Raw genomic sequence first — 25780 nt, 5'->3', positions numbered from 1 at the left:
TGTTCACATGAGCATGCAACCGCACACACATACATACCCTGTATACATACCGATGAGACTCTCTATCTGTTTCGCTTGCACGCAAACACACGCATGCATTCATTCACATTTACTGTGCAAAAATAAAAACACTTGTACGGTCATGCAAGCATTCACAGACACGGAGAGGCACAGCCACACATACATGTGCTCACTTGCATTTGCACATGTGCATGTACGCTGTTGCACAAATCAGAAAACATATACAACATAAAACAGTGTGTGTGTGTGTGTGACATGTATGGTGAAAAGCTGCACAATAGAAACCCTCGGCAGAACTGTCAAACACAGCTACACAAACAGTCAAAACATAAACCATTCAACACACTGGCAAATGTCAGAATGCATGTACATGCCCCCCTCTCCCACACACACACACACACACACACACACACACAGGAAATGAACAGGGACAAAAGAGTGGTGACAGAGGGCTGCCCCCAGATTAAGAAACCAAAGTTCTACTTTTTGACGCAGCATGCCTTTGAAGAGGAAAAGTGTGTGTGTGTGTGTGTGTGTGTGTGTGTGTGTGTGTGTGAGAGAGAGAGAGAGAGAGAGAGAGAGAGAGAGAGAGAGAGAAAGGTTTTGGGTTCACCACTCCGTTCCCTCGCTCCTTGCGGTTTTCACGATTATAACCCCATCGATGATTATCACCTATTAAACTACTATTATTACTGTTATTATTACTACCGCGACTCCAGTGTGTGTGTGTGTGTGTGTGTATGCGTGTGTGGGTGTGTGTGCTCGTCATGTCGCCAGTGGCTTTCTGACCTCGTCTCGAGGTTTGGTGATCCCAGTTAGAGATTCCTTTCCATCCCTCCCTCCCCTCCATGTTTCACATGTGCGTCAGCAATGTTACCGCAACCTCTCTCGTCCTCTTGCTCTCTCTCTGTAGCCCCATGATCCTCCATGTTTCAAACACCCCACCCTCTCGTTTTCACCCGACACCTCCCTCCTATTCCTCTCACTATCTCTCTTTGTCCCTCTGTGATCCCCCCTCGCTGTATGTTTGTACACTATGTTACATTTACTGTGTATAGATGGCAGGCTCTCTGAGTACAGGCCTGATTAACTGTGAGAAACAGGAGGCATAAATATAAAATGTAAAACTGAAGACTCGACTCCTCCATTTGTCTGCAGCAACAGCTGTGGATGCCGGACACTTGGCTGGAGAAACAAGAATCTTATTCACTAAAACACTCCTCCGCTGGGAAATGCAGCGCAGCACTGGGAAATGCTGATGTGAAAATGAGACAAGTAAGAAATACTGGAGGTGACTCCCTTCTGTGAACGGACCGATACATGAAGCCAATATTGGACTTTTGTTTTGTTTTGTAACATACAGCAATATTGTCTTTTTTCTTTTATTCTCTGTATTAGATATCAGATATCATCAGTGTGATGCATCTATTATGTAGCAAATGTGAGTCAGTCATAGTTTATTGTGGATTCATGTTATATTTGAAATTATTTTTAATGTAAAATTATGGTCAGAAAGTATAAGTCTGGTGGTATTCTGTATCTTCTTTTTGCAACAAATTCTGATGAAAACACCAAAGCAACAATGAATTTATCCCACTAACAAATATTGTCTGTGAATCCAAATCATGATTTATTTCATTTCTCTGTGCTATAGACCTCCGTTGTTGTCCAAAAACTATTTGGCCACACTGCTGCACTGTGTGACATGTTCCTTTATCACCATGAGCACACACACACTGTATTATATGTATATTTATATTTAGTGTTTGTTAGAGACCACAGTGCAAAAACAGAATTATGGAGGAAATACTGTTTTTTGGCATAAAAATGTTAAAGAAAAAAAAGTCCTGAATCTCAGGACAATATTTCAACATCCTCTTTCCAAAAAGTTTGGTTGATGTAAACAACACTCATGTCCAGTATACAATGGTTTTTTTTTAAATAATTTCAGGGGCGTAAGCTGAATTTCAAATTTCCCAGAGTGGTCATCATATTTCCAAGTTCATTGCAGTGTCACTGTAACATTCCAGTAAAAGAGCATCTGAACACGTCACCGTGAGCAGGATGTGACTAAGGAAGGCGAGCGGGGATATCAATAACATTTTGTGTAGTGTATATGTGAATGTGAGTGTGTTCACGCCTTGGCATGTCTATATGTGTCAGAGCTGTTTCCCAACACCACTGCGCGTAGTAATTATGCAGGAATGTGACCGTAGAGACACTTCAGACGCCTGGCTTTTCTGTCTCATCCATAATTGTGACTCTTTTTATATGAGCCGTGAAAGCCAGTGAGATAATAGTCAATCAACACACTGCGGTGAGCACCATTAGCATCTGGTTGGCGGTCGGAGGAGAACTCAATATGGGAGAAGCAGTTATTATGAAAACCACAACGAGTGCAATATAGTGGAAGTGTTGATGGCAGCTTTGCTGTAGTTTATTTCAAGCTTGAGAACACATTTATCCAACCATGAGGAGCTGTGTTATTAAAATAAACAAAAGAGAAGGAAAATACTTCATTAACTATGTGATATTAGACAGAAATGTTGTAATTTTCATCATGGGATTGGTCAAATCAAAAAATATAGAATCAAAACTTCTGCTCTCTCCTCTTCTTCTCTCTTTCCAAAAAGTCTACAGCTCTGCGTGCGAGGCGTCTTCTGCAGGGTCATATGGAGGAGATTGTCCTAATGATGTTTGGATGACTCTCATCACAGACAGGCCAAGCACTCTGTCATCCTCCTCTTGCTCACCAGACTTGGGTCATGTAGGGTTTGCAAATACCTCTTAAGCATTTGTTTCATCCATGCTCGGCGGGCCAGTCGGGTGGAGTTTGTCATAATAAAGGAAAATTAAGAAAATGTCACATTTATCTGCAATCAAAGAGATGTCTAAAATGATTATTTGACTTTAAGGCGTCTAAGCTTTCCAGCTCTGCTGAATTATTCTGTGTTTATCCTCATCTATCTGGGATTGTCCTTCTCTTTCCTTTCATGGTGCCGCAACTGCTGTCTTATCACTAGAGCAGGGGAAGTGAATGTAACATAAACAGTGATTTGTACAGCACTATTGAGTCAGCTCTAGGTGGGCATTTTTGAGTTGAAATATTGGAAACATTGCTAAAACATGTTTACTTCCTTACTGTATGTGGTCCCACAGGTCCCACTTTTGTATGTGTAAAAAAAATGACAACAATTGCAAAATCAAACTATTCTTTAGTTGATTTTTTTCCTCTCTTCACACAAATGAAGGTTGTTTAATAAGGAAATGACCATAAAACATTGTTGCCACAGCGTTTATAGGATGATTTGATGTTTTGTATGTTATATAGGCATGAACAAATGTGTTCCTTTTGTTTTCCAAAACAAAAGGAACACAGATATTCATAGACAAAAATGTACAGTATGTCATCTTACAAGTAAAATATACAGCAATGACATACCCTACATGTATAAACGTCCAATTACAGATATTCAAATGGACTCAAATGGACTACATTAAAAGAAACAACAGCAATTGTAGATACGCAACATATGAAAATCCAACGTATTTTTTACAGCTGACACCAGATAGAAGTAATGTGTCGTTTTCTGTAGCCAACAAGTAATCAGTTCAAAATCAGGTTCAAAAGCAATTTTCATAAAATTTGGAAAATCATTACATATCAAGGTGATAAAAAAAAATGTTACGAATGTTTTTTGAGCTGTTGAAGAAAACTGAAATTCTGCAGCATTTGAAGTTGGTAGAGGGAAAGCTTTGGGTGAGATTTACTGCAATTCAGACAGCATGAGTTTAGTTAATGACACAAGCTCATTATTTGGATGTTTTAATCATTTTTTTCATCTTGTTACATAATTTTACATACCATAATATATACTTTCAGTATTTGCAATTTAAACTACTTTTTGTATATATTTGCATAGAAGTTCTGTTTCTTCCTGCTAGACGGTATATTTTTGAGCAACTTTGTTGAATACAGCTGCTGCTGTCTCTTTAAGTCTAAAGTTTCATTGGTTTACTTTCATCATCATCTGGTTTAAAGGAGAAAGAATCAAATCATAGAAATATCCTCTCTCAAGACTTAAAAGAAGCCATAAAATTGGCTATACTTTTGTATGCATACTGACAAACGCGTGTGCGCACACACACACACACACACAGGCATTATGCCTACAACAGCATCTTAGCGCCCTCTGCTGACCAAAGACATGTATGTGCACCATGTACCACCATTTAAAAACTCAATGTATGTGTTCAAAATGAGTCCAAATAGCTTGCCACTGACCGCCACATATAATCCAAATCACATGATAATATGTAAAGTGACAGTGTCTGTGTGATCATGTGTGTAACAGCACAAAATAGCTTTCATGTTTGCTTCTTATTTCCTTCATAAATATCCTGCCAACAAATTGCAGATTGGCTTGAAGAAAACAACAGTTTTTGAATCTTGTTTTTTTTTAAATATTTTTTTCTGTAATTCCTGGACAAACCATGTGTTGTGTCTTTTTCTGCATGGATCTTAAAAAAAATCCTACTTTGAACTTTGAGGTGAATGGAATTTCATTTGTGGAGCACAGAAAAATTACATTGAAATATTTGAAGTATGTGTCTTTCAGTAAAAACTGTCCTCATTGTTAAGAGTTTTCATTGGAGTTACTTTCTACCAGGGAAATAATCCTAAAAACAGTTTACAGTGTGATCTGTGGATTATATTGATGAACGGGGACATACTTTCTGGAAAGAGAGATTGTCACTACTGTTGGGGTGGCACCAAAAATCTTGGAGACCGATATCTCTAAAATTAAACCAGGGGGAAATTAAACCAGGTTTTGAGCTATACAACTAGAGGTAGATGTTAATAATCTGGATAAACTGTCCTTTAAACCTGACTGTCATCCGCTTGTCTCCTTTACAGAAACACACCTCAAAACAAAACAGGAACAGACACAAGGGATGTTTTGCATCATTATGTACAGCTGTTTTATTTGTGATTTCCCCAAAACATTATCAGTATTTTACTACATACAATGCATGTAATCAAAGTACAATGGATCAACTTCAAAGAGAAGAAGAGCAAAAAGAAAACAGCAACACAAAAACAGGCGGTGATTTGACCACGAAGAGACATTGATTAAGGTCCTGTATGTATAATACTATTTCTTGTTATATAGGGCTATTGATGGTACCATCAACAGCGATGCCATGGCAACTGTATATTTTGAAAAGACAAGTTTCTGCTAGAAGCACTGAGGTCTGGTGAGTTTTACTGCATGGTGGTGTGCATGTGTGAAGGTAAAAGTACTTATCTTGGGACTCAACTACAACTTGAAAAACTTTTTTCTCTTTTGTTTTAATAATGATGAGAATAGCTCATGCTATGAGAGGTCGCAGTCTGCTGGGCATTCTTATTAAATCAAATCTGTAAACCTCTTTTTAAGAAGTTTCACTGGACTGTTGCATCAACACAGCAAATGAGAGGATTTTACTTGATAACACTGATGTAAATAAGAAAGAACAGTTGAGCTGCAGCTGGTTTAATTAAATGATTCATTTATGACCTCCAATTCCTTTATCTAAACCAGGCAGACTTTACAAGAACCAACTGTCACTGACAAATCAACCAAGGGGAATAAATATTAGCACTGAATAAAACAAAAGAACAACCAGCAGACGTACACTGACGTAGCACATCCTAGTCAGGATATGCACCTCCCACGAGCAAGCTACTGACTCATAAAACCAATACAAAAACTGAAGGAACTAACAAATGTGTGGATATGAAGAGAGGAAAAAACAGCTACTGAAACTCAATGAAACTGTCTTAACATCAGCAATACAAAGACAGATCGTCCTGCATTAAAACCCCTGATATTGTCCCAAAATAAGGCTGTGGGTTCTAGGCACACCAAGGTACAACTGAGCTGAGCAATATGTGCATTTATGTTTTTTTTTTTTTTGTAAAGACATGAAACCTTCTGTATGCACTGGATGAATTATTATTCAATGTATGTCTAGTCTATCCACCTGGCTAGCCCAGGTCTTACTATAGAGATTAGAGGTTTTTTTTTTTTTAAAAGAAAAGCAAGATGATGACAACAAATCATTTTTAGACGTCACACGTTTTGCAGAGCATTTAGAGACAAAAACACAAGTGCATCATTGGCAAAAACTGCTGGTGAGGGAGAAAGACGTGCACACAAGTGTGCGTCGTGTGTGGTGTATGTGTGTGTGTGTGTCCATCTGAGTGTGTGTGTGTTGTGATCAGTGTCTGTCTTTTTCAGTCAGTCAGTATGAGTGTGTGTGGTGTGTGTGGTGTGTGTGTGTATGTGTGCATGTGTGTTTGCCTGTGAGTGCAGTTGTTTAAGTTTGTGTGTATGAGCAAGCGCATATTTAAAGAGGTAGCAGAGAAATGCAGTCAGAGCAACAGATGACAATCTGTCTTGAATGACAACCATCCATCTGTGGCGACGGTAGAGAAGCCGACTTTATACCTACAAGCTCTCCTCAGGTTCAAACATGGGCGACGATATTTCAGTATGAGCCACAGACCTCCACTGAGGTCACTGAGATTTACTCAATAATCTGTCCACCTAAATATTCAATAATCAGTCTGTTTGTTTTCATTTCATTTTTAAGGATGCAGCTTATTTAAGTGTAAACATTTAATCGACAAATAAGCTTCCTAATATTCGTTTCAAAGGGCTTTTTGTGCTATCAATTCATAGACAAATTGGGTGTCAATTTATTCGTCCTTTCCCCAAAGGCCATGCAACAGATAACATGTTGAGGCAATTAAATAGTTGCATCATTACATATCAAATACTTTGAAGTATTTTCAATGTTAAATATATCCTTAGCTGCTGATAATTTTGTGAGTTTATATATATCTGCCCAAGATCTTCCATCAACAGCAGCTGATAGTAATAAATGAACCTTAGAAGAGCGTTTAAGTCCACATGCTGCGAGCTGAGATGTGATTCATTTGTCTCTGTAATACAAGAGTGATCACTAAAGGCTTGGTGTGTCATTCACAGCATATAGTTTGAAGGCCTGGTTTCCTGAAAGCTGAGTGCGAGCAGCAAATAAACAAAGGAGTAAGATCCAGAGTTAGGGAGAGTTAGAAGAAGGCAGAGTGCTGAGGTTGGACTGGAGCAGGTGTGTGAGACTTGGCTGGCTACTGAGCAGAAAGAATGACACACTATTTGTATCTAGGATATCTAAAATGGGATCCCAATGTTACAACCCTTTTGAGGAAAGCTACAACTAGAGACGAAATACACAGGAAACCTGCGATGCGAAAGAGAAGCTGACTGAGAGACACCATGGTGTTGGGTGGTAAAACCAGGCCACAGCCACTACTTTTTTTTTATATATATATATATTTTGGATGTTAGAAAAAGAGTGGTTATCAAATTCTAACTACCACTCCCTTTATCTGAGTCGGTATGAATCAATGCAGAGACCTCCATCCCTTATCTTTGGACACGTGTGTGAAGTTGAAAGTGTTTGCAGGGGCCTGATCGAGAGGTTTCTCGTCTGTGTGGCACCAATCCAACACTTTCAACTCTACAAAAGAACCCAGAGAAAAATTGGCAGTTTGTCCCATCAGACAACACAACACAAACACGACCTCTGGCCAAATCAGGAGGCATTTTACTACATCACTACCTGTCATTAAGTAGCTCTAAAGTTTTGAAGGCGTCGCTAAACTCAAGAAGGAGTGACCTTAAGCACAACCACTGCCTCCAGTTATCCAGATTCTCTTTGTGCATCATTTGCCTCTGAAGTGTGTGCTGATGATTAGATGCACATCTACTCATAGCCTTCAAGTTTTTAAACTATGTTCACAATGCAGACTGTCAGGTTCAATTCAAAATTGCTGACCACGTGTGAAATTCTTGGATTATTTCTATTCTAGGACGTTCTGAATTAGCCTGATTAATAAACTAAAGCTAACAGTCTGTTATGCTTTAAACCACTTATGTTTTTCTTGAATAAGAAACTTTTTTTATTCCACTGTCTCTTTTGGTCCAATCTCTACATTTTCTCTCTTTTTTTCTTTCTTTCTTTTTTTTTTTAAAGTCCGTTTAGATACAGATTTTGCTTCTCCAGCTTGTTTTGTCTTTCACTGACTGGTGCAACCTTCAGTTATGTTGTAGTTTTAACTGCTTTACTATTTAAAGGAAGTTAAGTATTTTGGGAAATACGCTTATTCACTTTTGAGAGTTATATGAGAAGATCTTTACCATTCTTTTCTCTGTATGTTAAATATGAAGCTACAGCCCAGAGACTGTTAGGTTAGCATAAAAACTGAGACCTGGGGGGAAACAGCTAGCTTGGCTCTATCACAAAATATCTGCTTTCCAGCAGCTCTAAAACGCATTAATTAACACATTATCTTTCTTGTTTAAACTGTAAAAAACAAAAAACTAAGAGTAAAACCACCAAGTTGTGTTTTTTGTGGGGTTATATGCTGGACAGTTTTTTTTGCTAGGTGCAGCGACTTCCTGAAGTTTGACTGACACGTTGAAGCTGACAAACTAAAAGAGAGTCAAACAAACGGCAAGAAAGCAAATAAAGTGTATTTCCCAAAGATGTTAAACTATTCCTTTCCCTTTTCTGTTACAAGATGCTTCTTCCAGTTTTAAGTGTATCACAAAATCACCCCAAACACCACTCAGTTAAGCTTTCTGGCTTTCTTTCTGTTGACTCTAACTGTCCTGCATGCTACAGCTAACTCAACCAATTTTCACCAGAATCATGTACCATGTGAATGAAACGATAATTTGATCCATTTGAACTCACTGATCTATGTTGCCCAGATGGAAACTGAACAAATACTGCATGATGCTTTTAGCTGTTCAAAATAATTGGAAAATATCAGATTTGTGTCACATGTAAAAGTAGAGTTTGGGCCCTTTCAGCTGCAATGTGAACATAGCTTTACTTCATGCGTATGCACACTTCAGTGGTGAAATGATGCCGAAGAGGCCTCTGATTTACTGACTTAAGATTTGTAGGCTTATCTTGAGATTTGTTGAGGTAAAAATCATCCAGCATTTGAAAAGAGAAAAGAGATAAAAAGGAATATACTGTACAAATACACAAAAACCCTTCTAAATTAGTGTTAAAATAAAAACTGATGCTTTATAATAAACACAATCATGCTGCGACAAAAAAAATATATATATGTGCGGAAGGGAGAGGTAGTATGTTTGGTTAAACGCAGCGCCAAAGCTTAGCGGCACGTCATCTGTTTGTAGAGACAGAGACAACAAAGAGACAGTACAGATAGAGAATAGAGAATGAGGCAGAGATGAGGATAAAGTGAGTAAAGCAGAAAAAACAGACAGAGTGACAGTTAACATTTAGAAACATTGGGATCCACTCATATACTGACTGGTCTACTGGCAACAGGATTCTACTGGACAACCTTCTTTATACAACAACTGGCAACTAGTTTCTGTATGTTTGAAGTCAAAACACTGCAAAAGGTTGCTGAGGTGAGAGTTTGCTTGTAGTGTGTCTGTGTGAGTGTTTTTGTGTGTTTATGTTTGGTTCCCTTAAAGGCTATTGTGAAAAGTCATCCTGTAAATTATTGAGGTATCTGTTAAATGTTTCCAGCTGAGTGAGGTTTCTGTAAGTAAGGCTACTGAGGTGGAGCTGCTGAACCTGGGTTGAGGGGAGGAGGGTTGAGGCGTGTGAGACTGCGGCCTTGTTTGGGTTCATTTGAGCACTGAGGAAAATCAGCTTCGTTGCCCAACAGAAACAAATAGTTAAAACAATTGATCTTTAACCGTCAGAACCCTTAAAACCAAGCAGAATCTCACCCCATCACCCTGTCCTGCATTCCTTTTGAAACCGATGATGTAGATGCTGATGTTGCATGTAAAAAGTCCACTTTTTTATGTCTTTCAACAACTATTCTTTAACAAACAATTGTTTTTAAAAATCTGAATATTAAGAGCTGCGATGGGAGACACAGAGTAGTGAGAAAAGGTAATGTCACACTTTGGGTTTAGGAGGCGACATCTTGTCAGTCACTGCACACACTGCCTGTACAGCACTACGTCTGCCTGTGGCAATTGAAAAATACTTTCTCTCCTAAGATCTTCTTTACAGATTCTACACAGTCTTCTGGAGGTCCGATCCAAAGGTTTTCTGGGTCAAACAGGACAAAGGAGCCATTTCTGCATTGTCTTTTTCACAGTAAAGTGACACGTCCAATTCCACAGCAGCTGTCCCACTAAATCTCAGAATGCCATCAGCCCTTGGTGCACCACAGTTTTTCCGAAAGCAGAGCCAGACTGGCTGCCAAGTTAAAGCTATGAAGAGTAATCCTGCTGTAATTGGCTAATGTAGAAGAAGAGGCGGTTAGATGGTTGTTGGTTGATGAATGAAGAGGCACGCCCATGCTGTTGCTGTGACAGTTTGCCATTGGCTAATTCCTGTGTCAGTCAGTTGAGGCAGTGTTAGTTCACGATCACTTCATTGTGTTTGACATCCTGCTTCTGGCAAAGCAGATGTAGCTTTTTTTTTTTTTTTTTTTAATTTTTTTTTTTTTTTTACACAGAGCTCAGGGACTGCCTTTTCCACTGACAATGAAAAGATTTTGCTCCACTGTGTTCCTTCCCCTCAGGTTACAGCTCCAGGTGTGACATTGCTGGACTGACAAGTCTTTTCCATTAGAAAAGGGAAGGAAAGTAGAACTGTGTCCCTTCCCTGTCCAAGCAAGAAACTGAAGCCACATACATTAGATAAAAGGGCTCCGTATTCAGTTAGTTGAAATCAAGGTGACAAGGGAAGGGGAGCTTATTCATTTGCACTGGAAAAGCCTCTAGGACTCCACTTTGCTCATCTCTGCTTCATTAAAACGATGTCCCAGCGCAGTAAGCCAAGCGCTTGCTAGACAGCGAACTCTGACACACATTAACATTGACAATCTTGAAAAGAACAAAAGAAAATAGAGAAAAAACAAAACAGATTTTCACCAAAATGAAAATATTATGGATATACTGTATAATTGTCAAAAGCTTATCGATTGACTTACTATGAGAAAGAGAGAGAGAGAGAGAGAGAGAGAGAGAGAGAGAGAGAGAGAGAGCGAGAGAAAGAGAGAGGGGGAGAGAAAAGACGTACATCCATAAGCTTGGAATGGAAAGAGAGGACATTTCCTGGTGACAACATACTGAGTTGTTGGGTGCCTAAAAACGGCTGCCAGGGAGTTGAGGATGTTCACACCGATGTTTTATGTGTAGATCGTGCATGAGACTCAGCCAGTTGGAATGCTCAACACAACCACCACTGGGAATGTTCAGTGACATGAAGCCTTTGCAATTTTAACACATCAGATCTCTGAATCCCATCACTGCACTAATGCTCGTTTCAGTAAGAGCATCATCCAAAACAAGGTTGGACCGATGCTGGCCCGTTAATAGGTGCTATGTTGGCCAGTTTTTTATGATCAAGGTTCTTTCTTGATGTTCGGTGAAACCTGCTACTTTCAGTAGAAAACACATCAAATCAGGATTTTGTTGTCATGAAATTGGTAAAATTTGAATTTGCCAAATACTGAGTATCAACACTTTCAGTCAAAAATATCAGCTTTCATAAAGCTGAACTGGCCAAACCAGAATCCGATAGTCTTCTTCAGCCTTCCCTAACACAACTCAGTAATGTTAACTTGACCAGGAATCGCAAACTCTTTCCATTCTAGTTGAATACAACATAAGAGTCCATCTCCTAATTGCATATAGTGCTGCATCTCCAGAGCATCTTGCCATCAACATTTGAATTCTCTTAGTATTTTGCCTACATTAACCTCTAACTATGTACAGACTTAGCAAGTGGTATTTACAAAGTTTGTCCACAAGGGGGTGATCCAGGCCTGCATGAGGGGTGAGCATGCACTGTGTTGACAGAAAAGTGATATGATATGTAGTGATGTTGGAAAAGTAACATCCTAAACCTCGCTTATGTGGCTGGTGTTGAAATGATATAAATGTGATAAAAAGGTATGAGGCTTGAGTTTTATAGTTAATATAAAAAAGTTCTTTCTCATGTTTTAGCATTCTGCCCCGCTGTTTAGAGCATCTGAAGGATTTCATACCAAAAACACTATAGGCTATACATTGTTTATCTATATTGCTACCATCTGTAGAATATTCACTTTGCCCTGAAAAAAAACCTTAAGGCTGATAAAAATCAATCAGTATGTTAACACAGCGATGATTCTGTCTTTCAAAATGTAGCCATTTTATGGGTATGTTAACTTTAACAATGATCTCTAATGGATTGTACGATCATGCAAACTATTTCATAAGAGGAGTTTTTAATTGAACAGATACGCTTAGGAATGAAAATCTTGTAGTAATCATTATTTCAAAAAGTTTCACTTTTAGCTTACTTATACTGTTACTGTATTTAGTATGATTAGAAATCACAGTGATGCCTAGAGCTTCAAAAACAATCTCCGTCTTATGATTGTAAGCTTACGCCACACACACCATAAACACCAAGTACACAATATCATCAGACAAACGTTTCCCTGAGGCAACAGCAGGTAGTTGGCTTCTGTCCAACTATCTAGCTCTAACTGTCTTAGCAGCAATCTAACCAGCCGAACAAATATTTTGGATAATCACTATCCATGAAACATGACGTTGTGTTTGCTTATGTAAGTCTACAAACTTCACAGGTCCAAAAAACGAGAAAATCCAACAGAGAAGTGCTTCCCTGCACTAAACCCTCAGTCAGAGCCTGTACACACACCCCCTTGTGGTCCATCAATATTCTCATATACTGTACACACATCACAAAAATAGAAGGGCTCCTCACACACTTGTCAGCGCTTTCTTGTGTGTGTGTATCCGCATTTGTCTTTTGAAAGATGACACATACACACACAACTGAGGAGGAGCCTTCAAATCCTCTACATTATACAACACTCAGAACTATTTGCTTCCATGGAAGCAACCATGTTTCGCTCTCTTAAATATGTGTATGTGTATATGTGTGTGTGTGTGTGTGTGTGTGTGTGTAAACACACACACATACATACATATATACACACATATATACATATATGTGTATATATATGTTTATATATATATATATATATATACACATATATATATCTCAGCTTATACATATCATTTAATATTTATATAGCATTATACATACATTCTTGATTTGTGAAATACCCTTTTGTCTTGTGAATGAACAAGGAATTTCAACCGTAGCGACTCTCACCATCAATCCAACCTCCTTTTCTTACTCCACCAGAGGTATTTCTTCCCACCATTCGCAAACTGAAACGTTTCCTACTTTAACTCGCTTTCCTAACTTCAGCTAACCATCTGAGACCTCTCCTTGAACATACACAGATACAGAGAGCTAAGCAGGAAAACACACCTGCTAGACTCTGATCTTATAAAGTATTTTTAAACCAGTAAGCCAAGTATTTCAGTTACATTATTGTAAGCTTAGCCATGTTGATGTTGAATATATTTGGATATCTTTGCTGTCAACAAACTGTAAATCAACAATAGCTTTTAGCTATTTAACACTAACAAAGTAGCTGTACCTCACAAGTGCCAGCATGGTTAATAAATGTAAATCTGTGTATCTATTCCAATCTGACATTGCAATGATGTGAACATGGAGCAATGTAATAAGGACCATGGTAAAAAGGATGTGGGAGTCACATCCATCCATCACACTGGGAAAACAATGTAAGGAATTTAGCAGTGATGCCCGGTAAGGTGGTGATGAGGAGTTTGTGGATGTGGAGAGATCCGTCTGTTCCAGATGTCAATGAGTCAGGATATCTGCGTGATAATGAAATGTAATACCGTACTGTGTTTGCAAATCCAGAGGTCAAAATATATATATCTGGTTATCCAAGTGCTGCAGAAATCCACAGCATATTCAGGTGTCATATCCATAAATCCAGAGGTCCAGGCATTTGAGTCTTGCTGCTTGAGGTGAGGAGGAAGAGAAGGAGTATGGCAGATGATAAAGAGGTGAAGGTTACTGTCTATCTATCTCATAATCCATCTTTCTCCCACATGTCCAGGGTTGTATCAAGGCTGGGGTTTTCTGGGGGAAAGGCGGTAAGGGTTGGTTAATCATCTTGTGTGTGTTGAGTGTGTGTATGTATGCACACATGCCTCCGCCTCTGCTATGACACCTCGCTGCCAAACACTTCCAGCACCAGAGGGGTGAGCTGCATGCTGTGCTCAGGCTGGAAGGAGAGCGAGCGGTACTGCTTGGAGTGCTCCTCGTTCAGGCTGCGCAGGTCGGCCAGCTTCTGGATCATCTTGGCGTAGAGGAGGCGTCCGCCTGGGTGGTTGACTCGGATGTAGGCCTGCAGCGCCTCTGACAGACGGTCCTGAAGCTGCTCGATGCGGGCGTGGTCCTGGACACCGGGACGATCTGTCATTGGAGGACGGATGGGATGGAGTGTAGGGTGTAGGCAGTGCGCGTATGACCATTATAAGTGAGGTCACAGTATAGAAAGGGTAGAAAAGGGTGAGGTTGAGGTGGGGAGGTGGACGGATGGAAAGAGAAAGAAAACGTCAGTCAGAAGTTTGTCTTCCAAACTGTTGTACAGACAGAATATTTAAAGTTTGCAAATTATAATTGTCGTCTGTAAACATGTTCACTGTTACACTTCATGTAAGAGAAGATACCTTGTCAAACACACTTTGATAATGAAAAAAGGTCATGTAACATGCACTTTATCATCATATTGACTTGTAATATAAATTTTCTAGAGCAGTTTTTAAGAACAAAAATAGGCACTTTGACATTGTTTTGAGTTTTGACTGTGTGTCCACCGTAGAGTGTCACCGTTTCAGGGATAAAGGTATCATGTTGTTGGCAACACTGAGCCTCAGTACAGTCATAAAATTATTGATATGGGAAAGCAAAAACAAAAAACAGGCCCAGCATTTTATGTATTCCATCACTGCTGTTGTTTTTCTTTTTCTTTATAGGATGATTATTTTGATCTTTAGCCAACAGGTTTCCTAACTTGCTTTGGGTGATTTAAACAGGTTGCTGTGTGAGTCATTGAGTGAGCTGTAGGCTACACAGCTGAATGATTTCATACTGAAGACAACGTCTAAACAAAATCGTATTACCAAGTTATAAGGAGGCATTTTGACAGTGGTCTGATTTGATACTGAGATTTACACAAATTGCTTAAATTGGGTTGAAATGGGTAAAGACACCAGTGTTCCAGTTGACGGTGTTTTTGCAAAGAGTCTCGCTTCTACCTTGGAACTACTCTTAATTTTATTCATTTCAGAGGTGCTTATAACTAAACAGCAGTGGAATAATGTTGTTAAGCACACAGTCTTTGAATGTTTTAGATAGTGAATGGGTCCGTATTATCTATTCTTGAGGTGGCCTTGTTGCTGGATGGCCTCATTCTGTGATTATGTTCATTCACTGTCACTGAAAACTGATAAACATTCATTTCTGACACTGTGCTGCAACTTAACACTTTATGTACTGAATGGAATACTTTGCCATGAAAAGCGTGGCTCAGCTGTTAATACACCTACAGTATGAAGACACAAACACACACACACACACACACACACACACACACAAACACATCGTTAGCAGTACCTGGGGAGAGCAGGCAGATGGCCATGAGCAGTACGTGTTCTTCCTCATGCAGGTTGAGTTTCTTGAGACCAACCTGGAACTTCACCAGTGGCTCCAACAGCTCCAGAGTGTGACCCGCTACACAGGACGACAGAAATGTACTGTTAATACTGCAGTCCGTTACATTTTCTTGTACTTAGGCTTGATTTATAAATGAAAACACCCTTTATACAGCAGTGGGCTTCAAAGAAAAATTGTTTTTCTCTATGTGTATTTATGCATTGCGGACAGAGAACATTACTTCCTGTCCTGCACGTGTGAGTGAATAAGCACTGAATGTGTGTTTGTGGCTGCTTTATTGCCTCCATGAAAATACCTGAAGTTGAAACCTCATAGTAATGTGCAAGTGTGCGTAGAAAAGCAGTGTGTGGGTGATCCTTGTTATATATAGTGGGGGGTGAAAGCTGCCACGATGAGCATTTTTCTGTCCTTGTGTGTGTGTGTGCTTGTGTTCACAGTCACATTTTTTTATCAGTGTGGCACTCTAAATTTAACGGAAACTTCCAGAGCATCGGGTATGCATGAGAGATGAGGAGTGTGTGAATTGAGAGCATGTGTAATCAATAAGCAAGGCCTCTTAAGTGCTGTGTGTGTAGTCATGTGTACCAGAGTCTAAACATGCTGCTCATGTGTTAATGTACAGCAGTTAAAATTCATGACACAGAGCCACTAATCCTGTTTCACTAGTTTCACTGTGGTACGAAGACAGTGAGATGCAACCGACCCTTTGTAACATCATTGATGCAGTATTTGAAGTCAGGTCCTCCACAGCTCCAGGACATGTCCTCAAGACTGAAGGACTGGTTAGAACGCAGCATAATGATCTCAATGGCACTCGACTTCAACAGAGCGATTTGGTCTTCTGCTGTCAGCTCTCTGGAACACACATACAGTCACAGATTCAGTATGAGTTGGTTGTACAGAGACAACAGCAAAGCAGATGGACACTGGAGAAAAAATGTGAGATCCAAAGGAGTTTGTGGTAAGTTCTGAAATCAATCTGGACTGTTACACATATGATGGTGGGTGTGTGCTGATAGCTTGCTACAGCAAATGTCTGTCAAGTTGTCTCCCTTGGCTGTGTGTGGCAAGTAAACACAATCTGTAAAAACACTTAGCAGTTGAAGTGGTGCAAAATAAGTGGGATGAAAATTCACTGAACACACCGGTAAAATGACCACTCCAGATAAAATGTCCCCAGAACATTCTCATTCTCAACACACACACATACCACATTGTTCCATCCTACAACAAGATCCATTTAACAGATAACAGGTATTTATCTGTCAGAAAGTTCTACTTACCCACCTACACATGCAAATGTGTGTGCCTGTGTGTGTGCGTGCGTTCATGAGGGAGCCTGATAAGCGCAGTGTGCACAAGGAATGTATTATTTGGTTACTGTAGCAACAGAGTTTCCAAACCCAGGCTTTGTGTGGCCACAAAAGCACACACACACACACACTGCACATGCAGACATCGTGTGTCTTCAGCAAACCCCACCTCAAACACTCAAGACCCCTATGTTACACCAAATGTTTACTGCACATACACACTGCAAGAAGTGGCGCCTCCTTTCAGTTATCCACCTGTTTGATCTCAATCATTTCTTAGCTATTGTGCTAAACAGAGTGCCCTATCAGTCATGATTTCTTCCGGACAAATTGCACCAGTTTTTCCAAGGAAAACATTTATATAGCTTGAATTACTGAAGTGTTACACTATATGAGTTATTGATTGAAAGTCGTGATACTTTCAAATAGAAAAGATTGTATTTTCCAAATACTCAGAACTAAGAAATTGTTTAGCAAATAGATAGAGGCAGTGTTGACAATTTTCTCTCAAGAAAATTTGTTGATGCCAAGATCTGAATTTCCTACTCAAAAGGCTGTTGAATGATGAAATTCCTACAGCTTTTATTCACTGAGAAAGTAAGGTGGAAATCAATGAGGGAGCACACATTCAGCTGAACAAGTTAAAGCCCAAGGGTACCGTGGGGGTTGGACATCAGAGCTCAGTTCATCTAAAGGTCCAGGATAAGAAAATGTCTAAAACCTTCTAGTCAATGCATAGATCTGTATAGAGCTCCAGGTTGTCATGTTTTTGCAGCATATTATAGATGAACAAAGAAATCTCAGACTCTCATATTCCCATAAAAGAACTAACAACACACATCTCTAAATATTTGAATAATATACCCATGACACACTGCAACAGGGCCAGCATAAGGAATAAATGTATATAAATATAAAGCTATCTGCACATCAACAGTTACTATGTGTTCATCTCTGTGTTTCACAGCATGAATCCAAACACACACATATGCATTATAGCCATATGGCAGATATGTCATCTCTATTCTTTTATTATGTTGTCTCTGTGTGTGCATACATTCATAAACTTATTTCTCAGCTCACTCAGCGTGTGTTTATGAAGCTACAGCCTGTTCCAGCGTATTCTTGGAAGAGCTTGTTTGTTTGGGAGTGATAATAGCATCTCGCCTTATCCAATAACATCCTGCATACACGTAGGCAGCAAAGGCAGCAAATCAATGTGCCCTGCATGTGGGTGGGGAGCTCATTCAGGCAGCTAGCCTTTGTGTACGTGCTACCGGTTGGACGCAGCAAAATTTTACCAGTCAACAAATCATTACCAGAACTCAGTAAAACAGCAGATAGCTGCAGGAGTAATAAAGTTTAATTTTCAACATGGCCAGTATTTCTGGCACCAAAGGATTATAACATATATTGTTATCCAAGTCAAAGGTCTTTCCACTGACCTACAGGTACAGGTCAGCCTCAGTAGTCTGCTGTGTGTCCAAAGAATTTCGATGTATAAGTACAATCACAGAATTAAACCAGGGCTGGAACTAACAATTATTTTCCTTATCCATCATCCATCTGCCAATATTCTGTCAAGTAATGGAACAATCCTTCTGTCTGAAAAATGTCAGAAATTTGTGAAAAATGTCCATAACCAAATGGCAAGAGCCAAATGTGATATTTAAATAGCTTGTTTTGTCTAATCAACATTGCAGAGCTAAAATTTATTACAGTTATTATCATACAAGACAAACAATAGCAGCCATACAGCAATGCATACTGCTACCCTGTTCTGATACCTCAAAATCTACCTATACTAAACTATTATTGCAGTGCATTTAGTTTGTACCTGAAGCCTGGGATCATCTTGGCAAACCCTATGACCTTCTGGATGCTGTAGGAGACCAGGTCAGCCAGGTGGGGCAGCATGGAAAGCTTTGTGTCCTCCTCACTGGAGTCTGGACTACTAGCACCGTCCTGGTACATCATTAACAGGTTGCTGAAGTTCATCTTGGTGTCCACCGACTCTGTTTGAGGAGGGGATTAGGAGACAAGAAAAGGACAGAGGAGGAAAGCAAGCAGAGGGGAGGGGCAGAGTAAGTAAGTGATTAAAAGGAAGCATTTTAAACACACAGAAATAGCAAAGAGCCGGTGAGAGGTTTACCCTATGAAAACGGGCCTCCCGTGGGCGGCCCTGAACTGGCTTGTTGTTTGCATAATCCTGTTTAAATTGATCTAAAATAAAAACCATAGTAGCTAGAGCATTCATTCTTTTGGCAGCTGAAAGCTAAGGCTTCTGTCTTTTGTATCATCATGTTGTATGCTTGTGTCGCAAGTTGATGACGATACTATGTTAAGTTATGTGCGGTGCGAAACATGGTAACAACTCCAGAGGAGCAGAGAGGCAGGTTGATAGTTCATGTCAGAGAGAGAATGAGAGAAACAGGACAGTAGTTTTGAGCATTCTTTCTGTCAGTTTATTTTTGAGCACATAAGCGTTTTGGTTTTTTTTGTCTTGACGGCGAGGAAAAGACTTGTTTGATGCTAATAGGTGAACTGTGATCCAACTTTTTTGTGGCTGTGGCGTGTGTGTGTGTGCAGAAGGCAGAAAGTTCCTGCTTGGGAAAGGATTATATTTTCAATTAGATGTTATTTCTATTCTATTTTTTTTTATATCATTTTCATTCATTTTTGTTTTAGCCCCACTGGAGATGAAGGAGTAACAGAGGACCACCCGGAGGCACAGCACCCGAGCACTTCACAACAGAGGATACAGCGTCTGCCACCATCTTTCACAACACCCTGTGAACATCAGCAGACAACACCACCCCTTTTCAAGGTCAGGGTAGGTTAGAGCTGTACAGATTTAAGGGATATGAAGCATTTTAAGATAATCTAGGATGAAGATGAAATGGTCAAAACGCCTTTGCACGTATGTGAGTGTTAAGAAATATTCTGTTCATGTTTTTTTACATTCATACTTTTTTGGATCAATATGATTTGTATGTTTATTTAGTAAAATTTGATGGGAAAAAAAATATACACGATTTCAATACTTTTATCAATTATGGTTTATGGACTTACATAACCTTTTAGCTTAGGTTGTATAGATTTTCAAGGATATGAAGCATTTGAAGACACTCAAAAAATGACAATAACAACAAGCAAAAATACCAGTGTAGGCATTGGCAGACCATTTCTATATATAGAAAAACAAGGTAAGACAGCAGGAAGAAACCACAGCCATGACTACTGAATATTGAGTGTATACAGTTTGTATGTAGTACTTTAAGAAAGCAAAACTAAACATTAAAAACACCCTATTTCAAATTTAACATCACTAATTTCTTTACTAGCATTCCCATTAGCTTCTACCTTGGTGACTACTCCTCCTTGGGTCGACTCACAACTGTTATTAAGCTGAAGTTTTGAATATAAAATAAGCAACATAAGAAAAAGGAAACTAAATCTACATTAAAACCAAATTTAGATGAGTACAAATATTAATAACATGGTGAAACTAACATGAAATTTTTTGGTATGAAACTCATTTTAAAAGCATTTAAATGACATTTTCAGACCTGAGGATATGATGCTCTGCTCCACATTAAACAGCATTTAAAGAAAGGAACAAATGTTTTTCCTATTTCAAATTGCACTCATCACTCCCCTCATCTTGGCATGTTGGTGCAAACTAACACTCAAGGTTGGATATCTGACTCAACCTTTTCAATACTAACTAAGAGCAGCAACAAGGATGTGCACTACTGTTACTTCTACTGTAGAAAGATAAATACACAAATATCTTAGCAATTCATACAAAATGAAGCAGCAATTTATTATTATGTCATGAGTTCCTGTATGCATGTTTCTGAATTGAGGAACCTTGCTGAGAAAAGAGTGGAAGAGTGAATGTTAAATGACAGCAGAGGCAAACAGTGGGTGTAGAGTTACTGCTTATTTTTGCTTGTGTTTTTAAATTAATAGATCTCTTCATGGTTATGTTCTTGGTCGAATTAACCTTGAAGCATGAAAGGGAACAAGGATGGTAGGAGAAGGTCTTGTTTGTGCAGCTCACCAGGTGAGTGGTTGAATGAGTCAGAGGAGGCATCAGACAAAGAGTGAAGGGAGGCGGCTCTGCTGGCACTGCGTGTTACTGGGCCTTCACGCACTGGAGGCTGCAAACACACAGAGAGAAATTCAGACATTAATATCCTCACTGTAGTAAATTCACAACTCAGTGCACTGCTAGGCTCCTTCAGGGTGGTGAAGAATCAAATAATGTACAAGTGCAAATAATCACCACACCAGGAGACTGTTTCAACAAGCAGAGTTAGCAAGTTACCAGGAAATCTCTGCTGAGTAAAACCTGGAAGTGTTCTTTTTTTACTCTACTACTCCTCTTTTTTTTTCTTTGAGTGATCCTGCTCTGTGAAACAAGCTCTAGAATTAAGAACTTCACATACTGTTTTAGTAGGTTACATAAAGGTTGTCAGCAAACCTAATGAAATGCACAAATGCACTATTTAAACATTTGTAACCTTCTAGCAAAATAAAATAAATTTTGTAATCCGAATGTGTGTGGGTTTATTTGTATGTTTAAACAAAGATCAATGTAATGTAGCTATGACAATAATATCATGTAGCTATATCAATGTCTGTTTTTAATGAAAATATCAATTTATCTCCTCTGCTAAGACCTTATTAAGTCTGCATCCATGTTATTTATCTTAAAGACAACCGTTACTGATCATTTACACAGCACATTTTTTTTAGTATTAATTGACTACCTAATTTTGTTAGGTTCACATTCAGTTCAAAGTGACAGCCACAACTTAATATCCGAGGGAAAAAAAAGCTGTATTTTGAGTGTGGTTGTGGCTGTCTGCACAGTGTGTGCTAGAATCCCACTTGACACCAATAAATCACAGAGAGAGGGAGAAGTGTTGGGAGACTTTCTCAGACGTTCCATTCCAATCTGTATCCTCCATCTCATTTACTGGAAGACCCAATTGTTGTGGTCGTTAGAGAGAACGCCGTCTAAAAGGATCAAGTTCGTGACGTGAAGGAAGAAAATATGACGCCTCTGGCGGGTGTTTAAATGCCTTTGGTGACTCGTGTTACTGGTGTCAAGTATATTGAAAACACACACAGGCAGTGGTAGCTGACGTGTTGGTCTGAAGTAAATATGACTGTGGTTACAGACATTATTTACAGCTATCTCAAGATCAAAGGGGTGGTGCTGACTCTCATTACTTGTACATACACATTGAAGTCCCTGCACTTCTCCACAAACGCACTACACATATGTTGAAATACCACTCATTCATAAATCTGGCTGTCACTACCAATTCTAGCAGTGTGTACAGTGTGTGATTCATGTGATCGGGGTAAAATTTACCCGTGGCGGTTTTTCAGTTGTACGTTACTATGTTTTAATAAAATATTCATGTCGCCTAGTCTGACTTTTCCTAAAATAATGTTGTACAGCACCCCCTATTGTTAAAAGTAGTGAAGATGAAACCACATTAAAAACACATGCATTCATACCTATAACCTCAACCGGGTAAAAGTTACCCGTATATGAAATGCATTTATTTACAAGTGGTTTATGTTTAGACCGTCTAAGTTGCTAGACAATGGCATTCGCTGGAGTGCGTGATCTGACAACTACGTCAAGTCATAATTAAATTATAAAAAGAGCAGAGGAGAATGACCTGTAATGACCTGTGTGGTAAAAATGCAAAGTCAAGATGCTGAATGTCTGCTCAAAGTGTGTTTTAGGGACACGTAGTGTTCAAATGAAGATGATTCAGCCTACTTACAAACATTCATTGTGTAAAACTTATTTTTAGTTCATTGATCATCCATTCATTTTTGTTTTGCCATTAACTGTTTATTGTTTATAGGCTATTTAGCCTAATTTGCCCGTTGTCTTACTCTGTTTTATTAATGGAACCAAAAATGAAATAAATATTTGCGCTATGATATTATAAATAAAAAATATCTAATGGTTACCTTAAGTTTCTTGGTGATGTTCTCTTATTCACACATTGTTGAAATACCTAAATTAATAATTGATTAGGTGAAATTGTGTGCTTGACTTTGTCATGGTGATTTTGTTGCAACATTAAATCACCCATAAGTGCGGTGGTTGTTTATTGTTATTGTGGCTCATTATTTAGCGGTTTTTAGGCTACTTTGGTAATTTAAATAACATGGTTTATCTCATTATGTGATGAATATTATTCTATAACAATGTCACACCACCCAAATATGCAGATATTTCCTTCTAATACACATTTTCAGTGTCATTTTAGACTGATTTATACTGACGGCCTGCAAAGCGATTAGTGCTCTTAAAGTTACTTATAAATTGTAAAACAAGAGGACCAAAACGCAGGTGATGATTAAACAAACTCATTTCCTGACTTTAATGCAATGACAGAGTAAATTTTTTAGTATTAGAAATGTGGTAGCCAGGCGCAGGGGTACATTTTTACCAGTTGGCGGTTTTAGGTATATAGCGATATAGCGACCCCTGGAGGTTCTAGTCTTCAGTGACATGAAGATACAAGAGGATACCACACTAAAGAACATAGTGAAGCCTTTTTTGGTGTTCTAGCTATAATTGTAGCCTACTTTAGCCAATTACAGTCATGGGTACAAACTTAAAGAGAGAATGCCAAGGCTTGTAGTGTTGTGGTAAACCACAGCAGATGTTATCCTATTATTAAGTTTTTTGTTTAAACATCAGTTGTTTAAGACACAGAAACCCATTTTAGTTTACACAGGTTTCTGTATCAGATTTTTACTGGACAATTTAGCGCTATTGCTTGATACCATGCATCAGGAGACCCTCCCTCTGTAACATCAAAACCTACTCCACCCATATTCATAATGAAGAACACAGTGATTTTGTGCCAATGATAATGAGAGCGTGGATTTGGTAAAGGAAGAAACTTTGTACTTGACTAACCCTAAAGCGGGAGAAGTCAGAATAGGAGGCATCGTAGGTCTTGTGGTGAGCTTCCACCAGGCTGGAGATGATGCGAGCCTGCTCATCATTCAGCCGTGGCCTCATTGCCTCCCTGGCTGCCTCCTCCTCCTTCCTCTTCAATATCATTTCCTTCTTTCTCTGAACCTCCTCATCTGTCAGGATGACTGGAATACAAAATAAGAGAGACAATATATTAAAATATCTTGACATAAATGGACAAAAAATCTCAGCAGCATAAACATTCACAAATACTAATAGAAACTGATGAAAGAATGAAAGATACAAACACAAGAAAATCATGTAATTTGTGTTTACAATCAACACAACAAACCACATGCCATAAACTGTTCATCCATCATGATGTGTTCAACATATGAATGACTTGTATTAGTATCAATGCAAACATTGAAAATCTGTATTTTGAAATGAGAATATTTACTAGTTTGAATCCATCAAAAAAGAACCAAAAGAAAGAAAGTTGAAAACAAGTCTTAGATTTAATCAAGAGGTAACTCCATTATCAGTCCAAGTATCACTCGATTGTAATTGATCTGGGCTCTGCTCACTGTTTCTAATTTAGTGAAAGTAAACACATGCACAGGTCCACACACTTAGTGCCACATAGTCTAGTGACACCACACTCACGGTACACACACAGAAAAACTTCAGGAGATAATTTTCATTTCATTTTAGCAGGTAATTTGGGCCAAAATAAATAAATGGATTGCATAATGAGGCCCAAGAATAAAAGAGTACAAAATGAAGTTGTGACCAAAAACAAAAGCTAAGTAGTTCTTCTGTTGTACCTCAATGACACTCAATTTTAAAAAGGGATGTTATAGTTTGCTTTCAACACTAAGTGAAGGAGCTGTAATGTAAGCTACATATATTTTTCCATCCCGGGTTACATGAACCATACATTTCTTCAGGTAGGCACACAGAAAAGACCTGTCATGTCTGCTGTCTTTTCATATGGCTGATGCGGCGGGTGTTGGATGTTTAAGTGCCTTTTGCCTTATTCATGCTGCAGGAGTAGAGACTGCATCATAGAGTGAGGACGGTAGAATGGATTAGACATACTGTTTATAGTGACTTTTTTTAGGTTTGACAACATGAGTGGATCTTTTAGGAATTGCATGCCACTTCCACACATCCTAGAGCATTAAATTGCTCCATAATCTTATATTCGCAACAGTTGTTCTTCATTACAGATTGCAACAGATTAACATAAATTTCTATTGTAAACTGACATAAAGAATGAATACTGTGCATTTAAGTACAGTACTTATATATTTGACTCTGACTCTGTTGGCCATAATGAAACATATTGTATTTTGAGATAAAATGTATTTTGTTCTTGCAATTTTTCAAACTGGCTCCCTAACAATGCTTAAAAATGTCTGCATCTTTTAAAAAAACAACAACAACAATAAAAATCAACTTTCTGCAACGTTAGCTAACCTCACTGGCATTTCCTGAAGTGGCATTACAGTAAAGGCCTACCACTGCCTCCACATAAAAACGCCTGTAATTGTGAGGTTTATCCAGGAGGTAGTGTCAACAAGTCCTATAGCTTCACACATCAATATTAGCTTGTTGCAGCAAATAACAGAACAGAACCCTGCTGTCAAAACACTGTGTGACTGACAGAATGACTGCAGCCAAGCGGTGATAAATAAGGCACTCTTATGCACTTGAGTTCTGGAAGTTCTGCTGCAGTGGAGCGCCATGCGTGAATGAATATAGCAGCACTCAG

General features: G+C 38.9%; 1 protein-coding gene across 2 annotated transcripts in view; it reads right to left on the bottom strand.

The window, feature by feature from the left end:
- Positions 1-13166: 13166 nt before the first annotated feature.
- LOC121895956 (vitamin D3 receptor A) overlaps positions 13167-25780 on the bottom strand; it is a 112863-nt gene continuing 100249 nt past the window's right edge. For both annotated transcript variants that reach the window (XM_042409523.1, XM_042409522.1), the window contains exons 5-10: positions 24004-24188; positions 21103-21202; positions 18874-19051; positions 16427-16578; positions 15664-15780; positions 13167-14460 (exon numbers count right to left, since the gene is read on the bottom strand). In XM_042409523.1, the coding sequence (XP_042265457.1) occupies positions 14207-14460; positions 15664-15780; positions 16427-16578; positions 18874-19051; positions 21103-21202; positions 24004-24188 (986 nt within the window). In that variant the 3' untranslated portion in view covers positions 13167-14206. The remainder of the gene's footprint in view (positions 14461-15663; positions 15781-16426; positions 16579-18873; positions 19052-21102; positions 21203-24003; positions 24189-25780) is intronic.

The sequence above is a fragment of the Thunnus maccoyii genome, chromosome 4 (assembly GCF_910596095.1).
Source record: "Thunnus maccoyii chromosome 4, fThuMac1.1, whole genome shotgun sequence".
Lineage (NCBI taxonomy): Eukaryota > Metazoa > Chordata > Actinopteri > Scombriformes > Scombridae > Thunnus > Thunnus maccoyii.
This window is presented reverse-complemented; position numbering and strand designations above follow the sequence as displayed.